At 42.5% G+C, this 18,586-nt stretch overlaps 1 protein-coding gene and 1 long non-coding RNA gene across 5 annotated transcripts in view; both read right to left on the minus strand.

Moving 5' to 3' along the window:
* rin1b (Ras and Rab interactor 1b) overlaps nucleotides 1-14,153 on the minus strand; it is a 23,828-nt gene extending 9,675 nt beyond the window's left edge. Inside the window, exons 1-8 of one of the 2 annotated variants that reach the window (XM_053858319.1) lie at nucleotides 14,012-14,153; nucleotides 12,114-12,220; nucleotides 2,564-2,707; nucleotides 2,289-2,403; nucleotides 2,138-2,210; nucleotides 972-1,063; nucleotides 654-820; nucleotides 81-356 (exon numbers count right to left, since the gene is read on the minus strand). In XM_053858319.1, the coding sequence (XP_053714294.1) occupies nucleotides 81-356; nucleotides 654-820; nucleotides 972-1,063; nucleotides 2,138-2,210; nucleotides 2,289-2,403; nucleotides 2,564-2,707; nucleotides 12,114-12,220; nucleotides 14,012-14,027 (990 nt within the window). In that variant the 5' untranslated portion in view covers nucleotides 14,028-14,153. Of the gene's footprint in view, nucleotides 1-80; nucleotides 357-653; nucleotides 821-971; nucleotides 1,064-2,137; nucleotides 2,211-2,288; nucleotides 2,404-2,563; nucleotides 2,708-7,118; nucleotides 7,211-12,113; nucleotides 12,221-14,011 lie in introns of those variants that run through there. The other variant, XM_053858320.1, reaches the window with a different exon arrangement.
* Nucleotides 14,154-15,005: 852 nt separating this feature from the next.
* LOC128755208 (uncharacterized) lies at nucleotides 15,006-16,486 on the minus strand. Of its 3 annotated transcripts, none has more exons than XR_008414083.1 (4): nucleotides 16,304-16,486; nucleotides 15,948-16,143; nucleotides 15,673-15,809; nucleotides 15,006-15,484 (listed from the first exon to the last, which is right to left on the minus strand). It is a non-coding gene; the product is annotated as an uncharacterized LOC128755208 (long non-coding RNA). The 3 variants fall into 3 exon arrangements; XR_008414084.1 differs by having other exon boundaries at nucleotides 15,673-15,847; XR_008414085.1 differs by lacking the exon at nucleotides 15,673-15,809.
* Between the last annotated feature and the right edge of the window lie 2,100 nt (nucleotides 16,487-18,586).

Genomic DNA, 18,586 nt, shown 5'->3' on the forward strand with positions numbered 1-18,586 from the left:
CTGGAAATATTGACAAAGCATCCACCAGATTTATATGTGGTGTCACACACTTGTTAACAGCGAATGCTATCATTCATTACTTTCACAGGCATGGCGTCCTCCTCCTCCGCGGAACCCGGCGATACAGCAGGGGTTCTCCTCAGGACCCCTGCCCCAGCGTGAACCCTCCTCTGTGAGTTAGTGGCTGATTTATGCAGCCGCTCCGACTCGCCGGGCATCTCCACTGATGGAGGAGGCGAGTATGATCCAACGCCTTCCAGGGAGAGATTCATAGACGACTCTGAGAGCCGGAGCCGCATGCTGCGCTTGAAGCGGTTACGTTTATTCGAGGCACTGTGATTCTGGAGTTGTGGCTGCTGTGGGAGAAATAAGTCAGTTCAATATTTCGCAGTGAAAAAAGGCTGAGATTTTTTGGCTCATGAGCAGGAGGATTTTCAGTGTTCTGATAGATGCACAAAAGTCTAGACCTTTGCCAGAAGATGAGCTTGTGGTGGATGACATGTTTGTGGTGTAGCTGGATAAAAGGATATTGAAATGATACATTTAATTCTTTCACCGCACATGATAGCAGCACCTCAAGATGAAACTTAACTCCAGCTGTACAAGCAAAAAGATTAAACGGTAGAACAGATTATGGCAGTCAGTTGTTGTACCTTACAAACTTCCATCTGCAGGAAAAGTGGATTTATGAAGCACACTTTCCCTTGGGGACCCTGGCTGATCATTGCCCGCCGGTCTTTGGTAACTTGTCCACTGGTTGATGCAACTGGATCCAGCGGCCCATTTTGGACATCTGAGGCACTTGGTAAGCTCCAGAAGCCTGGCAACAGAGGGCGTGACTTTTTTCTTGCCAACACCAATATAATCAAGCAGCTGCTACTGGAGCAGGATAATGAAGCTATACAGATGGAATGAGATGGCATTTTTCCAAATATATAAAACGATGGGTCAGAATGATACTTTGTGGTTACCCTGCCCCATGTGTGATATGGCCTCCAGCTGTTTGTGTGTTGCGGCTCTTGAGATGGCCTCCGGTAGCTGAAGAGGGAAAGGCAGCACATCCCTGTGGGGAAAAGGATCATGGGGTCGATGACCACACTATAAATACCGCCATCGCATTCTAGACCACCCGACCCGAGACAGAGTCGAAACCGACAACGGAGTATACAGAGAGTCCACAATCGAGACTTTGAAGGCCCAAGATAAGAGCAAGCCTAAGACCAAACTGAATAAAAAACAAACAGTGTTTCAATTGAAGCCTTTCAGTTATGGATTTATTTTGAAAAATAAATTAATCCATGTGTCTATATGATCTAAAATGGACTTATGCTTCAGTGTTCACTTTGGTCTCTATTGGTCCCATTTATTGGTTTTGATTTTGACTTGATCTTGGACTGTGTTTGCCCTCCCTGAAAAAAGAGTGGATTAAAATAGTTTTTCAAGCAGCAGCCATGTTGCACCAACCTCTTTCTATTTGCAGAAAACCACTCACGCTCAAAGAAGGAGACTTTCCAATTCCGATTCATCCTGGATCTGATCTGTAACTTTCATGTCCCTGTCAGAATGTGTGAATCCATGTTTCTCTGAAGCTGCTGCCACTGAACTGAATACCATGATTTTTTTTGATACACATTTAAACACCAATAAACATAATTTTAAGGAATAAAATATGAATTTCATGTTGTCCACAGTAAGAATGAGGACAAATGTGTGAGCTGAGATGTGGATTCAGGTTCAAGTGGAGCATCTAACATTCTGCCAAAATGAGTCGAGTCACCTTTGTTTTTATTATGTTTAAGTTGCTGTAAATGTTTAACTGATTGATATTTTGGATCAGTTGAAACCAGAACTGAGTCCTTGTTGTTTTTCTACAGGGCATTTTGAGACAAGTAGAACTGAGAACTTAATAGAAATAGAACTTATATAGAATACAGACATTTGAAAATATTATTTTAAAGGTTTACATATTATTTCAGCATGAAGTTGAGATTCAATTACCAGAAAATGAGCACAATAGTTCCCCTTCAAAGGAAGTTAACAGCAGGTAAAACAGTCTACCACAAGCAGTCGCAAGCCTTGAGTATGGCATGTCTAAGAGTATATTGACGAAAAAATTGAAAGCACAATGAATGTTCACCTGCTGATGCAGTAGAAGGCCACCAGTCGACACAAGTCTGGAAAGCTGAGTGCAGAGCTTTCCAGGGCAAACGCTGGTTAAAGAAAGTAGAGAGGACACTGCCACTTGTAAACCTCAGACTGACAACCAACTTCATTTTTTAAAAACTCACTGGAGTCCTCCTCACTGATGAAGAACTCTTTCACACAGGTAGCGCTTTGGTCCGCCGTGGCTCTCAGGCACAGCACCTTCTTATGAGTGGCACTGCACTTGCGCACCAGAAACGTCTGTAGACAGAAGCATCAACAACAACAGCAATACAAATGATGCTTGTCCAACTGGGAGTTTTGGTCTCCGTTCAGAACTTTATACATCTGAGTTAGACAAGACGTGGAGCCCCATTTCATTGTTCTGAGAATTAGTTACTGTGGATAGGTGGCCCCTCACCCCGACTGGTTCTCTGAGCAGGATGTACAGGGTAGACTCGTAGTATAGTGACAGCTGCAGCCACACTGGATGTGTTGCCAACAGACGATCCAGGATGCTGAAGGTCCTCTGTGAACCTTTGTGCGTGCTGCCCACCTCCTGCATCTGGAATACAGTGAAAAGACAAACACTTTTATTTTACTACACTAATGTCCCTCCCAAATTAGTAGAGTGTCCCCTCTCATCCCATTTGGAAAAGTGATACACAGAGTGTGTGAAAGTGGCGATCGATTACTGCAATGGTCTCCTTTTGAAGATGAATTCTCATATCAAACGTATTAAAACAAAGTGGAAACATCGAAACATCGAAACATGTTTAAGACCAATAACACATCATGGAGGTCGATGTGATCATTTTATTAGCACAATTCATTCATATATATATATATATATATATATATATATATATATATATATATATATATATATATATATATATGGAAGGCAATTTATGCAATATGGAAAAAGCAAATGCAGGTAACAGTTTGCTTATTTCTGAGCGTTTTGCTTATTTTTGGCCTTTTAGTGCTGCGTTCAATCACAGTTTTACTTTCTCTCTTCTCTCTCTCAGATTGGCTTTTGCTGGATGTCACACTGTGTGGGCTGTCAGCGAAACGCTTGCGAGCGTAGCAGCAGATGGTCACCATGGCAACCAGGCCTACACATCCTACCAGGCATTCCGACTCAGTGAAACACCCTCTCGCCCACGAATCAGAACCCAGTCCACCACGCACACATTATTCCTAACCATGCTCCGGGGTTGGGGTGGGGTGGGGATGGGGGGTCACACATGGTTCCTTGACCTCACTTTTGACAAAATATGCTGTTTTTGGGGGTAGTTCCTCTTTTGGAATCACTTCACCGGACTCCTTCAAATGCTTCGATTTTCTCATCACGCTACCAAAGTCATACCGGAAAAATGAGTCGGAATTTCGTGGCGCCCTCCTGTTTCAATTACAAAGCACACGGACAGCTTTTCTTTCAATGGCACATTTGAATTATTCACATTTATTCCTCTTCTCTTAACCAAATGTTACATAATTCTTCCGTCTTGGAAGTACCAATCCATTAAGCTGCACTTTGACCAGCAACACAGAGTATGATAAATAGCATCAGAGGGCGATGAGGCACAGGAGGAGGTAAAGATGTTATATAATTAACTTCACTCTTTTTTTTCGAGTGAAAGATAAAAATGGATGATTTGCATCTGTAGCTGATGCAAACAAATTATTTGGTTCATCTTGTCACCAAAACCAAAACTAGGTAAGTAACATTAAAGCTGCTAAACCAGAGATTAAGACCAAGGGGCTCCACCAGCCATTTAGAGGTCATAACCCTTTCCCCAGTACCTCACCTTAAACCTAACCAGCCAGTCTAAACCAAACTTATATTCAATTATAATCACCCGTTTATTTCTATCTTCAAATTGAGGCTTAACCTTGTGGGGACAAGCAAAAAGTACCCACAAGAATGTGTCCCCATATGTATATCTAAACCAAGTGCACACACATAGACACACCAAAATTAGTTACGTAACTAACTTGGAGAAACAGACGGTGAGGAAGAGAGAAACAGGAGATAAAAGAAAGGGGAGTTCCAATCTCAAAGAAGTGAACTTCCAGCTGGCAAAATTTATTTTGTTCACCAGGAATCAGACTAGGTGTTGTTGGACCTGAGGGGGGCAGCAGCGTAGGCGCCTGATGGAAGCAGAGGAAGGCTCTTCATTGGGACATAGAATAGGACAAAATGTTGCCACAAAGTTTGTTTTTTTTGCAGCATCCAACCATCCTTCCAAGACTCCATCTTGTATCCCCATGTTAATGTGAGGCAGATAATTCTAACATCTAAAATTACAGTATAATTATTGCTCATAAAAAGGACCCAAATGCAAAATCCAAATATTCTTTGGACATATTTGTTAGAGATCCACATATGCAGTTCTCCGGTATGAGCCCCCACGACCTACTGCAGCACCTGGAGTGGGCAGGGTTCGATGCCAGAATCCAGTTCAAAGACTCTGCTCATGCTTTCAATACCACCACGCTTGCACTTCTCCTGAACAAATGCAGGCATGGTGCTCACCGCCTGTGCTCACCAAAGGAATAAATGAACATTGACAAAGCTCTAAAGCAAACACGTTGGCTATACTAATGCACTTTGGCACACGTGAGCTTCTGGGAATGTCCTACCAGAGTTCCTTAAGCGTATCAGCATGAAGAGGATGAAGTAATCTGTGTAGGAAGACAAAGATCTCTGCCAGAGAGCAGCTGCTCACACAGAAGCCCTCTTACAGCATCGTGGTGTGCAGATCTGCTTCACACAGGCTGGTCAGCATGTGAACCAGCACCCCTTCAAGTTTTGGGATACACGGCACCTTCAGCCCTCAGAGGGTCTTTTGATGATGTCGCTTTGATCAGTGGCCAGAGTGTAAAAGCAAGAAACACAAGACAGGCATGTTTCTGAAGGAAGCGCAGCTTTATTTCTCTCAAATGCAGATGAGTCAATTCCACTAGTTTTACAAGATCATCATCATGAAAGTACTTCAGATGAATCTAATGATGGACATGATCATTAGTGCTGCTATGAACTAAAACTATTATTTTAGCCACTAAAGTTCTCACCATCGCTCATACTCAGGTCAGTCAATGTGGCAGATCTCCTTGACCACCATATCATCACTAGTTAATTCTGTCACCATCCATATATTACTGTCATCACTCAGCACTCGCACAGCAACTTGCTGAACTGGTTGCTCAAGCTGCTTCAATAAAGCTTTGAATAAATACCGCTCGTGATCATTAGCACCATCATTATTGTCATCATCCTCAGGGCAGTCTTCATCTATCTACTCATTAAATATCCTATGTATTGTCTCCCACTGTCGCGACGCAGAGCTGAAAGCAGCCCACAACTTCATCATCAGCACTCGTGAAACACTGCCTGAGCAAACATCACCACGCGTCTGAGAAACAACCAAGCAAACATCCGAAAAATGCTCATCTTCTTTCACCACAAACAAAGCGGATTTGTTTCAGACCTCACAGATACAAAAGCATTCCGACAACAATATGATCCCCACGGCAGGTCTCCTCTAAGATGGGAAAGAGCAGAGCACCGCTCAGAGGCATCCAGGATTCCACCCAAGTACACTTCAGCTGCTTGCATCCACTGGGCCTTATTTCATTGTTTACACTTTGTGTGTATTTACAATGTGATTTTTCGCTAATGCTTCTCTTAGCCAAGTAAGTACTACGTTGCGTTAAACTTAAGAACAACAATGACCTCTTACCCAAACTACCGTAGCGTGCGATGAGCCGTCTTCCTACAGACTTTGATGTGAGGCCAATGTGAGCCACATCTTTGGGTTTCTCCCACGATGCCAGAAACATGGCCAGCTCTTTCAGCCATCATATTGATGAGGCTTTTTTTGGCATTGAGAAACATTCGACAGCAGATGATCACAACGTCACATATGTTAATGAATTCCCACTACTATTGCAGTGTAGGTAGGTGCAGTTCCACATATCGGGCTCACCCTGTCATACTAAAGAAAGCATCAGGTAGACCGGCTTATCCTGGTCATTTCACTGTAGCATAAAGGGAACTTCATTGGCGACGACTGGGTTTCAATTTCTCGGTGAAGAAACTTCCTTTGTGCCATGAGCCAACATTCTCAAAAGGTAAGCTGAGGTAGCTTTTACTCATCATCTCGTCATATACTGCCATATGCACTGCATATGGAGGATTGAAATGTCACTACTCTGTGATGTACGCGACATTAAACCATGTATAAAATACAACATAAACAACAAATACAACAAAAACAACAACAAAAGTGTCGAGTGCAAGTTAACAACGAGAGTGCAAACAGTTAAAGTGCAGCTCGGAGGGTAAGAGTGGGTAGAGAGTTCAGAGAGTCAGTGCTTTCCTAGTCGTATCGCACCACGAGAACTGGTGACTCAGTTTATTTTCCTTCAAAAATCTTCCCTCAGCCTTTAAGTCAAGGAGGACTTCAACCTCCCTAACTAACTCATCATAGGCTCTGAGGACAAAATGAGGTTGTTTCGCACTTTTGAGCTAAACATAAAGTATGAAAGCCAACCTCGGTTTTCTAGATCCCATTTGTCAGTCACGACGAACATATGAAAATATATCTCCAACACAAGTGTTTCTTAAATTGGTTGATGTTGACGATCACTTTGCAGTGGCCCAAAAGAGAGTGTGACAGCAGCCAAGCGTTTCTAGCAGCGTGGGATGACTAATGGAAAAGCATCATTACAACGAGCCATAAGCATTCACAGGGTGAGGGGGTCAGCTGAGTGACGACATCTGTCCAGTTTGATGCAGGCGACAAAAGTGCCCCAGAGATAGCACTCGTCCAGTAAAGAGGGATGTGAGAGTGAGTGATGAGGTTGAAAGTGTGACAAAGCGAGAGAGAAGTGAATCAGAGCCACAGCTCCCACTGTGGGAGGAGTCTGTTAGCATAACTGTGAAATAAATATCTTGAGATACTGACGTTCAGCGCACCAACACTCCAGGAGAACTTGGCAAGCGTATGAAACCTTCCACTAGATGGCCTCACATTCCACCCGGTCCTTCAGCACGTCTGTAAAAAATAAACACACTAAAGAAAAGGACCCAGGAAGGAACATGGCTCTTCCCCTGAAGCTGGCCCAGGCTCTGTCTGACACTTCTGGCTGGTCAATGCACAAGGTTGAGAGACTGGACATGCTATATTTTCAATTTCAAGCACAAGCCAAGTCCTGGACTAAACAAAGGTCACATGAACTAAACAGCCTTTGAATATCTTTGACAAGAAAAAGTAATAAAAAGAATTCACAATAAGAGTCTCGCAAGTGGAGGCTAGTTTTAGCATAAGGCTTCATTTTGGTTACATACAGAACAGTAAAATTGTCCTCCTCTGGCTTTGTTTTCCACTGACACCACTGACTGTATCATGTTGCATGTGGCATGCTATGAAATGAAATAGGATTATACCTAGAGGCAGGTAGGGACGACAAACATGTGGCACACCAGGCTTGACTCACATTTAAAACTATTAAATCAGATTGAGATGATCATACATAACTTTGATTCTAAAATCGCCATGTTCTTTCATACGCTGAGGCATGCTGGCTTATCCTTTAAGTTGGAGCCAGATGAGCTTGATCACTTTACTCCTCAGATTGTGTTAGAGTGACCACAAGAGGACAAAGAGCTGAATTAATGCCGGAGCTGTTTGAAGCTGATGAGGACGGAGGGCCTCCACTCACAGCACCTGCCTTTTTCTTCAAATACATTCAGCGTCTGGGTTTCATTTATCCCATTGTTTTAATGGTGATATGTAGTGGACAATTTCTGTTCTGGCTTGCTCAACAATTAGCTAATGTCTAACTGTAGGAATGAGTTTTGAAATAGGATGAAGATATCAGTACATACAGAAATGAAATGGAAAGAGGAAGTATTGTGGTGCAACGTTTTAACATATTGCTGTAACTCATATTTATCTCGAGCAGGCACCAAAGGTTGAGCCTTTTGACTCCACGCACTCATTTTTCTTATACTTATTCTTATACTTGGAGTGGATGAGCTGGTGAGGTGAGTTTTGTGTCATCCACCGTAACACGTTATGTGTGCTTTGTGAACACCCAGCACTGCTGCGAATAAAACTCTGTTTGGAGACCAAGTCTCATCTCACTCCCTCACTGAAACTTTCCAGGAGAGATATCGTCTGATTCTGTAGTTTCCAGTGCCATGATACAATATAGTCTCACACCTAGTCCATTACAAAATAGCAAATCTGTGTGGTGCCGGATTTAAAAATTAGGTTACATGTTAAACCACTCTATGTAGCTATTTCGCATTTTCAAAAAATAAAAATAAAAATTTTAACCTGACCTGAACTGTTGGTGTGAATTTTTGTGTGTGAAATATTTGAGTATTTGAGATACAAAGAACCTAATAAGAGTAGATAGATTATATGAGGTGATAATCACACACACACACACACACACACACACACACACACACACACACACACACACACACACACACACACACACACACACATATATATAATCGCGATTAGTTTAATCATAATTAAAGCATTAAAATATTTTAATCACATTTAGTCGTTTTCATTTTATTTAATTTAATCAAACAGTGTGCTCTCCAGACAACAGGGAACCTTTGTAAGTGCTGGAGTTCCTGGTCCACTGATCACACTGAAGCACAAGACACGTGGCAGCTAGGATGATAACAACAACAACAAACATGGAGGAATCCCTGAACAAAAGCATCTGTTTGCTTTTGTTCAGGGATGTTTTTTATTACACAATGGCCAGGGTTTCCACTACTCTGAATGTATTTGAAAATCTTATAACACTGAAATTCTTATACAAATATTTTCAACACATTAAAAGCGCTTTAGTTTAAATAAGGTGATATAAAAACTTGAATATAACCACCATTGTGATTTATTGTACTAAACAAACTAAACAACAAAATATTTTGTTGTTTAAATGTATGTATGGGTCCATCCAGTAATATACCAAATTCATTCAAATTGAAAAATGTGGCTTCTTGTGGCAAATATTCTTATACAATTAAACTATGATATATATATATATATATATATATATATATATATATATATATATATATATATATATATATATATATATATATATATATATATATATATATATATATATATATATATATATATTAGCTAGATGGGCAGAAATGGACAGTTGTTTGAAAAAAAGATAAAGTGGATACTAACAGTGTTGATGCCAGGTGGACATTTTTCCGCACATTCGATTTTCTATTTCTATGAGTGCAGCATTTCGTCACTCAGTCTACTGTGGGTGTCGGGTCTGGATGTCACCTGTCTTGCTAATGAACCTGCTGCCAAACTGCAGCTCAACCTGCCATATATAAATCCATTGCCACAACGATTACAGCCATGGTGTGATGAAGCAGAACTCACTGCAGGATTGAAAGGAATGGATGGCCGTTCATATCAAAGCCGTTTACCTGGTTAAATCTGACTATATTTAAGCATGAATACAAATGTGGAAAAGCCTAATTCAAATAGCTTCTGCCAATGTGGTGCATTATGGGACTTGTAGTACGAGTGGTAGACGTGCTCTTCACTGACTGGCCACTTATAGAAAACATTACCTCAGCAGTATTGCAATACAGACCCTCTGGAGTTTGCCTATTATAGAGCTGTAACAAGAACACTGGAACATTATTCAAAATAAATACAATTATTTTTGTCTCTCATTCTTTCACCGTATCCTGGCACGCTTGAAAGAGCTCATGTATTTTCTTCTGCTGACTCATCAAGTCTTACTCCATCACGTCTGACAACTCCAGATGTATGTGCGCACTAGTCTAGTCTCTTTCAAAAAGTCCATCTTCCAAAGCAGAAATGCTTTTCAGGGACTATATATATGGTGATATGTTTCTTAACTGTTTTTGTGAAATTTGACACCAACTTTTGCACAATCTTGCAACCAGATTTGAAAATAGAGGTGATAACTGATGGTGTAAAAGTTATCCTGTACAAAAAGGGCCAAATATCTCTTTTATGTGGTCGCAGTAACACTTCTCAATACATGTGCTTGAAATGTCAGCTGTTTTTAAAGCTGTCAAATGACCAAAAAAAAAGTGTCTATACTGTGACCGCACATTCTCAGCCCCAAGTCTGAACATGGTGGATCAGTCCACCACTGAACTCTGTCCAAAAGCTCCAGCGTCACGCTTGGACTCGGCGATCACACTCCTCCCACACCGCACAGGGGCCGAATACTCCCACACACCCAAAATATATGCTCAGATTTGGTTGCACCACCTTCATGTTCATCGCATCATCCTAGATTATGTCCACAGGCTTTCTTCTTCGAATAAACTGTGATTCACGCCACCAAGTCCAGCGTTGGACACAATTTAAAGAAAATATGGACACAAGAAGTACACTCTCAGAGCAGCAAAGCCTCAGTTCCTGAAGAGGAAGACTTCACTGGAAGAAAACCATGTTGGCTTCAATATTATACCTTTAATAAGAAACTAAATCATGATAACCTAGATCCTACATACAGTATTTCCAACACAGTTCCATACAAGCAAGTAATAATACAGTAACAAGTATCATATGTGACACATGCCTCAATGCTTATTGGTTGCCCTGTTTGTTTATTGATATGTTTGATCTACATGATCAGGTCCTAGTTTGATATAAATGGAAAAATATTTCAGCACTGTGACGAGATGCATATTTTTTTAGAGATTAATTTTTCAGACTCATCGATAAACTTCCACTTTCAAATACAGGACTAATGCATCTTCAGTTAAAGGTACGATATGAGAGCTTTTTAATAGGAGCAGTTTTCTTTCTTTGGCAACAAATCACATACCCATCCTTTTCCTTGGTTTCTGTGCATGTATCTTGGGTAAATGGGTAAACAATATTTCATTTTTCTTGTCAAGATGTTGATTCACGTTGTATATAATGTTGTTTATTTTCTCTATCTTTCTCTCTTTCAGAATGATTTCCAGCAGAACAATCCTCTTGACTCCAACTTGCACTCCAGGGCCTCACACAATAGATTCAGCTGGTTTGTGTCGCCACAATATGAAAAGGCAGCAAAACAAGTTGGTGAACTATCGCCGTCCGTATTAAAACCCTGAGAGGCCAAACATTGCCCGCAGGCCATTGCTTGTCTCGTAGGATTTTCGGGTTAAATCCCACCGAAATACCAAACACATGCAACAAAATCATCAGCCCTATTTCCTATTGTGTCTCATGAGCAGAGTGGAAATCTCACCGACAGTGTGCAGTGAGATGAAAAGGATGCAAACATGCGCACGTCTCTGGATGTTTTAATTTTAGCGTTGCTGTTGCCTGCTAACAGGTAAACTCTTCATCATCACTCTCGTGGCCATTATCCCGCCCACAAGCTTCATCTGGATTTTAAAAAAGAAAGTACAATGAAGCACAAGTCTCAGCAGAAAGGCTCCTCTCAGCAGCAAGTGGGAGCCACACCCACGCTGGCAGCGAGGCGCTGGAGTTTTGGAGATGATGTAACGGTCCAATGGTTCGAGGGCACATTAACTTCAGCCTTCATCATGTCTGACCTGCCTCACCTGGAGACCTTTGAGGAAAAGATTCACGGAAACTTCATCAACAACTTACTGCGAGTCACTAAGCCCTGCGTAACTCCACGGTGCCATTGAACGCCTCCTGAATACAAAGCTGAGGAGGACTGGAGATAAATAAAGACACATGTGGATGAATCACTGAGCTCATTGTTTACCAGGAGGACCGGAAACTACGTTAAACAACAAACACCAACGCGCTTTGAACTTGGGAGCACGGAGAAAACATCCGAAAGAGGCAGAAATGATTAAGTGAAAATCTGAAGGAGGCAGCAGCCAAATCCATCCAAGAGCTCCATTGTTCTCTCCCTGGAGTGTGTGAAATGCAGCGAGTGAGAGAACTTACCTTGGTGTGGGAAGGTGGGGAAGGGTCTGAGAGGGTCGCTGGTCTGCAGAGACGTCCGGGCGGAAGCGGCGCCGCTGGGAGTGAGGGATGGAGAGAGTCCGCGCCTGCTGCAGGAGAGGGAGCGCAACACTGGTGACAAGGCGGAGGAGAGAATATTTCATTCTGTCTGAGCGTCTCAAGTGATACACAGTCACAGGGTGTGTGTTTGTCCGCGCGTATTGGTGTGTGCGTGTGTGTGCGTGCGTGCGTGTGTGTGTGCGTGCGCGCGCGCCTCCTCCCTGACTAACACAGTGAGACAGAAAAGTTCTCCAACGCCTCAACAAACTTTCCGACAGCTCCACAGACTTGGATGTTTTTGTTTGTATTTTGTATTTATTTATTTTTTATTAATTTTTAAATGGAATTGTTAGCATTTTTCCTCATGTCTGATTTGGATACTAAGAGGGCAGGCGGGGGATCTTTTGATAATGACCACAACAGTACGAATATTCATAATTTTCAGTCACATCGAACATGCTGACGAGTTACGTGTTTTACAATCAATAAATCAATCAAATGATCAACTATAATTTGAAAGGCGAAAAGATTATGGATGTACAATATGTAGTGATACACACGATAGAGGCGTAGAAGTGGCAATCATTCATGTATTTATTTTTAAAAGATTAAAAAAGATAGTGTCAGGACAATAAAAATATTATTGGAGGTGGTCGTTTTTATTTAGTTTTATTTAATCTTGCTCTAAACGACGAACAACGACTTCACTTAGGAAGTCTGTGCAGCACTATGATTGGCCCCTGAGGAAGAAATGGACCCTGTCCATCTGCTCTTGAAAATAAACCTCGGCTCACGTGGCAACATTTTGTGCTGGCGATATTAACTTTCGAACATCATCCTAGAAATAGAGCCGCCTAACGCATCCGCTTTTAAAAATAGGACGAGCACATTCGCGCAATTATAAGTACATTCGTCGGTGAAGTGTCGTCGGCGCGTCACACCACCGGATGGACAGTGACGCACTGTTTTATTTTTGTCCGCTGACAGAGGAGATGTGATGCAGAAAGTGACCACTAGAGGGAGCCACAGGCCGCGTCAGCGCAGTTGCACGCGGGCGCTATGACAAGAAGTCACGTTGATGAGCGAACGTTATAACGTTATATATTCAATGAAGATCTAACTTATGATGACGTAAAAATACAACTTTCAATTCCAAGCTTTCATACCAAGAAAGTCGACATCATTTGGCAACTCTTAGGTAGATGATCGCGAAAAACGAGCATTGGATTCAAGATTTTCTGCTCTACAACAAACCTTTTTGGGCATAATCTCACTTTATATGTTATTTTATGTATTTAAAAATAATGAAAATATTACCTGAATTATTTTACTCGAGTGTCATTTCATTCTCTAATGAAAACATTCCATATTAAATATTGTAAAAGACAAATTAAACAATATTTATTCAGATAAATAGCCAGGGGCCCAGTTTAGATTTATTGAAATATACTCTTCTACACTTAATGTTGGCGAATCCTGTTCAAAAAGCAGCGGCATGTTTGCCACTCCGTTACATCACATTTTTCTTTTCACACTTCTCAGCAAGTGTCTGGCAGCTGAGCAGACTAATGTTTGAAGCCTTGTGCCTGGGACTTAGGTTGCTAGGCAGTTCTGGTGCACGCTCTCACACGCTTCACACACCAACACAAAAGGATTGCAAGAGGGCTGATAAGAAAAATGGCCGTCCGTCACTCCTATAGACAAATGCAGGCGAAGACCACCATCTCATTAGAGACTGCAATATGGGACCTAAAGTGCTGGGGGTGCCAGAACAAGACTCCGTCATTGGAGGCTGAGCGGCTGCTCCACTGACTCAGTTGACTTCACATAAAGGTACGTACACACCGAACGCGACATTTCTGTCGCTGTAGCGCCAGTCGTCAGCAGCAGGTAGCTTGCTCAGGTCGTCATTAGTCGCCACCTGTCCGGATCGAAAGTAGGTCAGTCGCCGGAGGGCGTGGTCTCAAGTTGTTGTGGACGGTGGATTGAAGATGGCGGAGCCGGTGCTCAAACTATCGCTACTTATTAATTGAAAACATGAAAAAAGAGACGTCTCTCGTTTCGTAGCATTCGCCAGAGCCGCTCACACTGGTGAATTTAACTTCCTGCTCCAGCAGCGTCACCGGGATACGGCCGCTTCGTGCGGTACTTCAGGCGGAACCGCCGCGAGTTGGACGACCTGTTGGTCCGGATCAGTGGCCGAATACAGGACACCAAGTGCCGCGGTCTGTCCTCTGGCGAACGTCTGTCTTCGGTAAGCAACTCGATGTGTAGTTATGTACGGCGACTTGTGTCCAAGTCTTTCTGAACTGTCATCAGTTTATCAACTCCGCGGTCGTATCTGCTGTATGCTTGAAGTAATTTTCGGAGATATATAATCTGTCATCGTCAATAATTTGTACACTAAAGTCAGTGAGCGCCACTTTGTGGTAATCAATGAATGCAACAGTTAAATGCATTGTGATTAAACAATTTATCCTAGATGCACTGTTGTATGGTTGATATATACTTTGTTAAATTATCACCAACATATATATATGTTTACATATCCATGTATGGTTTATATTTTGCAGATCTTCGGTAACAGGAGACTCATCACCAACTGCTTCAGTGTTGTGTGACCGTCCACTTCCAGTAGCTGACCAGAGGACCACGGCCACCGACCACATATGTTTTTGTTGAAGATGAGGCTTCTCCTTTTTGGAAAAAAAATTTATCAGTGCAACACAATTGCTCATTCAAGAGTCAGCCACCTATTTTAACAAAGCATAGGTTCTTGCATATATATTTAATCTCTGCAATAAAACAAAGCTGTGTTCAACTCAATTTGTTGACATTTTGCAAAGTGCTTTTGATTTAATTTTTTTCTGTGAATCCATTTTTCACAAAAAGAAATGTTCATTGTCAAACACTTTATTTGCAAAAATAAAGTAACTAATTCATTTATACTCATTCAATACACACAGAATCACAGTCAAACTTGAAGTGAACTACATAGGTGTGTTTTGAAGGATCTTCCTCAGAGGGACGAGGGTCAAGAGAGGCGGAGGAAGTGGGGTGGCATCCGGTTCTTTCATGAAACTGTGGCTACAAAGAAAATAAATGAAGGGTCCAAATGATTTCAGTCAGCTGTTGTTTTGCTTGGTAAAGTAACATGTACATTTTACATTTATGTGGAACCTGGAAGGAACGAGGACCTTGAAAACTGTCCCTTCTTCTGAGCTGGGTGTGTGGAGGGAGTACATTAGTAGATATTTGAGCTCAGCTTCAGCATCGGGGGACCCCTTCCTCTGTTGGTCTCTTCCATCGGAGTCCTGCACATAATGAAAGTTGAGTTCAATTACATGCCATAGTGATGAATACTAATAAATAAAATCTGTATAGGACAGCAATAGTTAACCTAAAGCAAGTCATGTCACTATGACAGTGCTTGAATGATGTAGAACAATAACATTTAATTTAAAAAAATAGAATAATACTAGCAAATACTATTTCTACATACATGAGGAGCAGCAGTGGATGAGGAAGGGCCAGTGGCAGGTGGAGGAGACGCAGCAGCACCAGGTGAGGCAGAGGAAGGTCCATCCTCCTCCTCATCATCATCACCAACATCATGAGTGGATCCATCCTCCTCCTCTCCTTAATGGCAGCATAGCGTGATTACATTATTGTAGTAGCTTTACAGAAAAAAGCAATACAGAAAGCCACTTACATTTTTATATTTATATATTAATCTAGTATTCAGAATGTCCCCACTAAATGAACGTGCAAACCTACCTGCTACCTTGCTGCTGCAGCAGCTGCTGCCTCTCCACTCATGTTGGCTGAGGTCTCTCTTGGAGATGAAGGGCTCCAGAAGAGAGAGGACGGTGAAGAACGCTCACTTCACGGCACTACAGTAGATGCCGCTGACCACTCCGCTCCTCGGTCACCGTCCTCCCCTCATATAAACAGACCCTTCAGGACGTCTCATCTGAATTTAATTAAATCAGAAACAGTACTTATTTATCTCGTCACCATACATACGTAGTTTCTACCGTCGCAGCGGTGCATTCGCCTCGTAAACTCGGTGGACATTGCGTTTAGGCGAACATAACTTTAGTAAACTTACGTAAATAAAGGTCTCAACTCACCAGGAACGCCACCGTTGTGGCGAACTTTCCCTCCGGACAAGATTCTTCCTATTTATGTTCCGGTGGAAATTAAAAAATGCACGATTTGAGCCACTCTCAGGACGGCGGAAAGTCTGCTTGTAAACAACCGCAGCGATTTGCTTCTCCTCCGCCGGGACACGTCACTCGCGGATCTGGTCTCTGATTGGTCAACGCTCCGCAGGTGGTGAACTTCTGCTACTGTCGCTGTACCCCAGTTGTGTCGTCTTGAGTAGCCGGAGTCGCCGCATGTAGCTCAAATCTTGTAGCGTTGCACACCCCAGTCGTGTCGCTGCCATGTTGGTCGCCGCTGGTCGCCGTCAGTCGCCCAACCCCATTGACTTTCTATGCAAATCAGTCGTGTCGCTCGCGGAAGTCGCGTTTGGTCTGTACGTACCGTAACTCAACAGCCCTTCCTATAATGCACCACTTTAAATGAGCCACAGGTCTTGAACCTGCATCAGTGGTGACCTGAAGTGACTCCTGTGTGCTGCACTCACTTATGAAATAATGCACAAGAAAAAAGTCTGATCATCTCAAGGTACTTGTGATGCACATCTGAGTGTGTTTGGACAACGTCCACATCTGAAGTATCTGCTCCACAGATCACTGCAGGCCTCCTCCTCCATCCAATGAGTGGAAAAACCATTAGAGTGGAAATCTGCAGCTGCTTGAAGCCCAACAATACTAAACTAATGTAAATTAATTGGACCTCACACACACTCACACACACACACACACCACCCTCTTCTTTCTGTCCTCTTGCTCCCAACATTCTGCCGCTCACTTGCATGCACACACAGTCAAGGTTCTTATGTTTTGTGGGGACATTTCATTGCCACAATGCTTTCCCCAGCCTCTCACTCTAAACCTTTTGAGCAAATGGCTAACCTCAACCAGGAGCTAAACCAACTTAAATTCAGTTATAATGACCAGATTATTCTGAAGTTTTAATCCTCAAATTGGGGCTTAAACTTGTGGGGACCGACAAAATGTACCCACAAGTCTATAAGGTCCCCAGAAGTAGGTGTTCCAAGAGTTGGTGCATAAAATAATAGCTATATAGGACCACACACACGCGCAAACGTTTTTGTATTTCTCTCCTTGTGGGGACATTGTGAGGTTTCTCATTGACATAATGCTTTCCCCAGCCACTCACTGTAAACCTAATCATCCAAAACACATGGCTCACCTTAACCAGGACCAGAATCAAACTTAAACCCAGTTATAATGACCCAGTTATTTCGGACGTCTTCATCCTGAAATTGAAGCTTAGATTTGCGGGGTCCAGCCAAATGGTCCCCACAAAGGCATAAGGTCCCCAAACAGAAGTGTTTTGTAAAGAATTGGTCCCCACAAGTGAAGCTAAACTGCACACACACACACACACACACATGCAGAGCAACCCTCCGCCCACAGCTCTTCCTAGTGTGAACTAAAATGGAAGTGATGTGTTGTGGCCTCAAATGCTGTGTGTGCATCTCTGACTCACTGTGGAGCCACGGCTGGGGACACTGCTTATGTGATACTTTCTAAGTGTGCGTTTCGCCGCTTCACACACGTCAGATGGAGTGTGTATGCCCACATTATAAGCTGTCTGCCTGGCCATGTGCACTGCATTGTCGTTCTTCAGGGAGAACCCAGTTGATGGATAGAAGAGGCTGCGCTGCATCACTGTGAGGTCAGGGAGCACGAAGATGAGCTCCTCTTACAAGAATTCACTGGGAAGTGGCTGTTTCTGGAAATAACAATTTCCGGTACCATTTTGAGGGAACTATTGCAAGGCACGAGTTGGTGTATAATGTGTGAAATAAGTATGGACATCTCACTTGGAGCGCTTCATACATGACAATGATTGTCTCAAAGAAAGGATTATTGATGACTTGGCAAGCAGCAACTGATATCAACTTTTCAATCATTTCCTATATAAGCATTGTCATTCACTATTGCTAACGGATTTTTAACGCTAAGCTGGCAGTTTCCAAAACATCAAGGTAAAACGTGGAACCAAATTTGAAAGTGATTCATTTCGCAACAGTGGTAAATCCATCATAGTGGTCAAGTTAGGAAACCAGAACCAACAGTGATGGACAGAAAGAAAAATGTTCTCTCTAAGTGTGTGCCAGACTGTGGTGCTACCGGTGGGAGGATGAGGGCAGAGAGGCACATTACAAAAGGTCTCTCGTCACAGAGAGAGGAATGGCTTCTACTGCGTAGAACTGGATGCTGGAAGGGCAATATTTGATGTCTTGCTCCTGTTGTCAG

Source organism: Synchiropus splendidus, chromosome 3 (genome assembly GCF_027744825.2).
Source record: "Synchiropus splendidus isolate RoL2022-P1 chromosome 3, RoL_Sspl_1.0, whole genome shotgun sequence".
Taxonomy (NCBI): Eukaryota; Metazoa; Chordata; class Actinopteri; order Syngnathiformes; family Callionymidae; genus Synchiropus; species Synchiropus splendidus.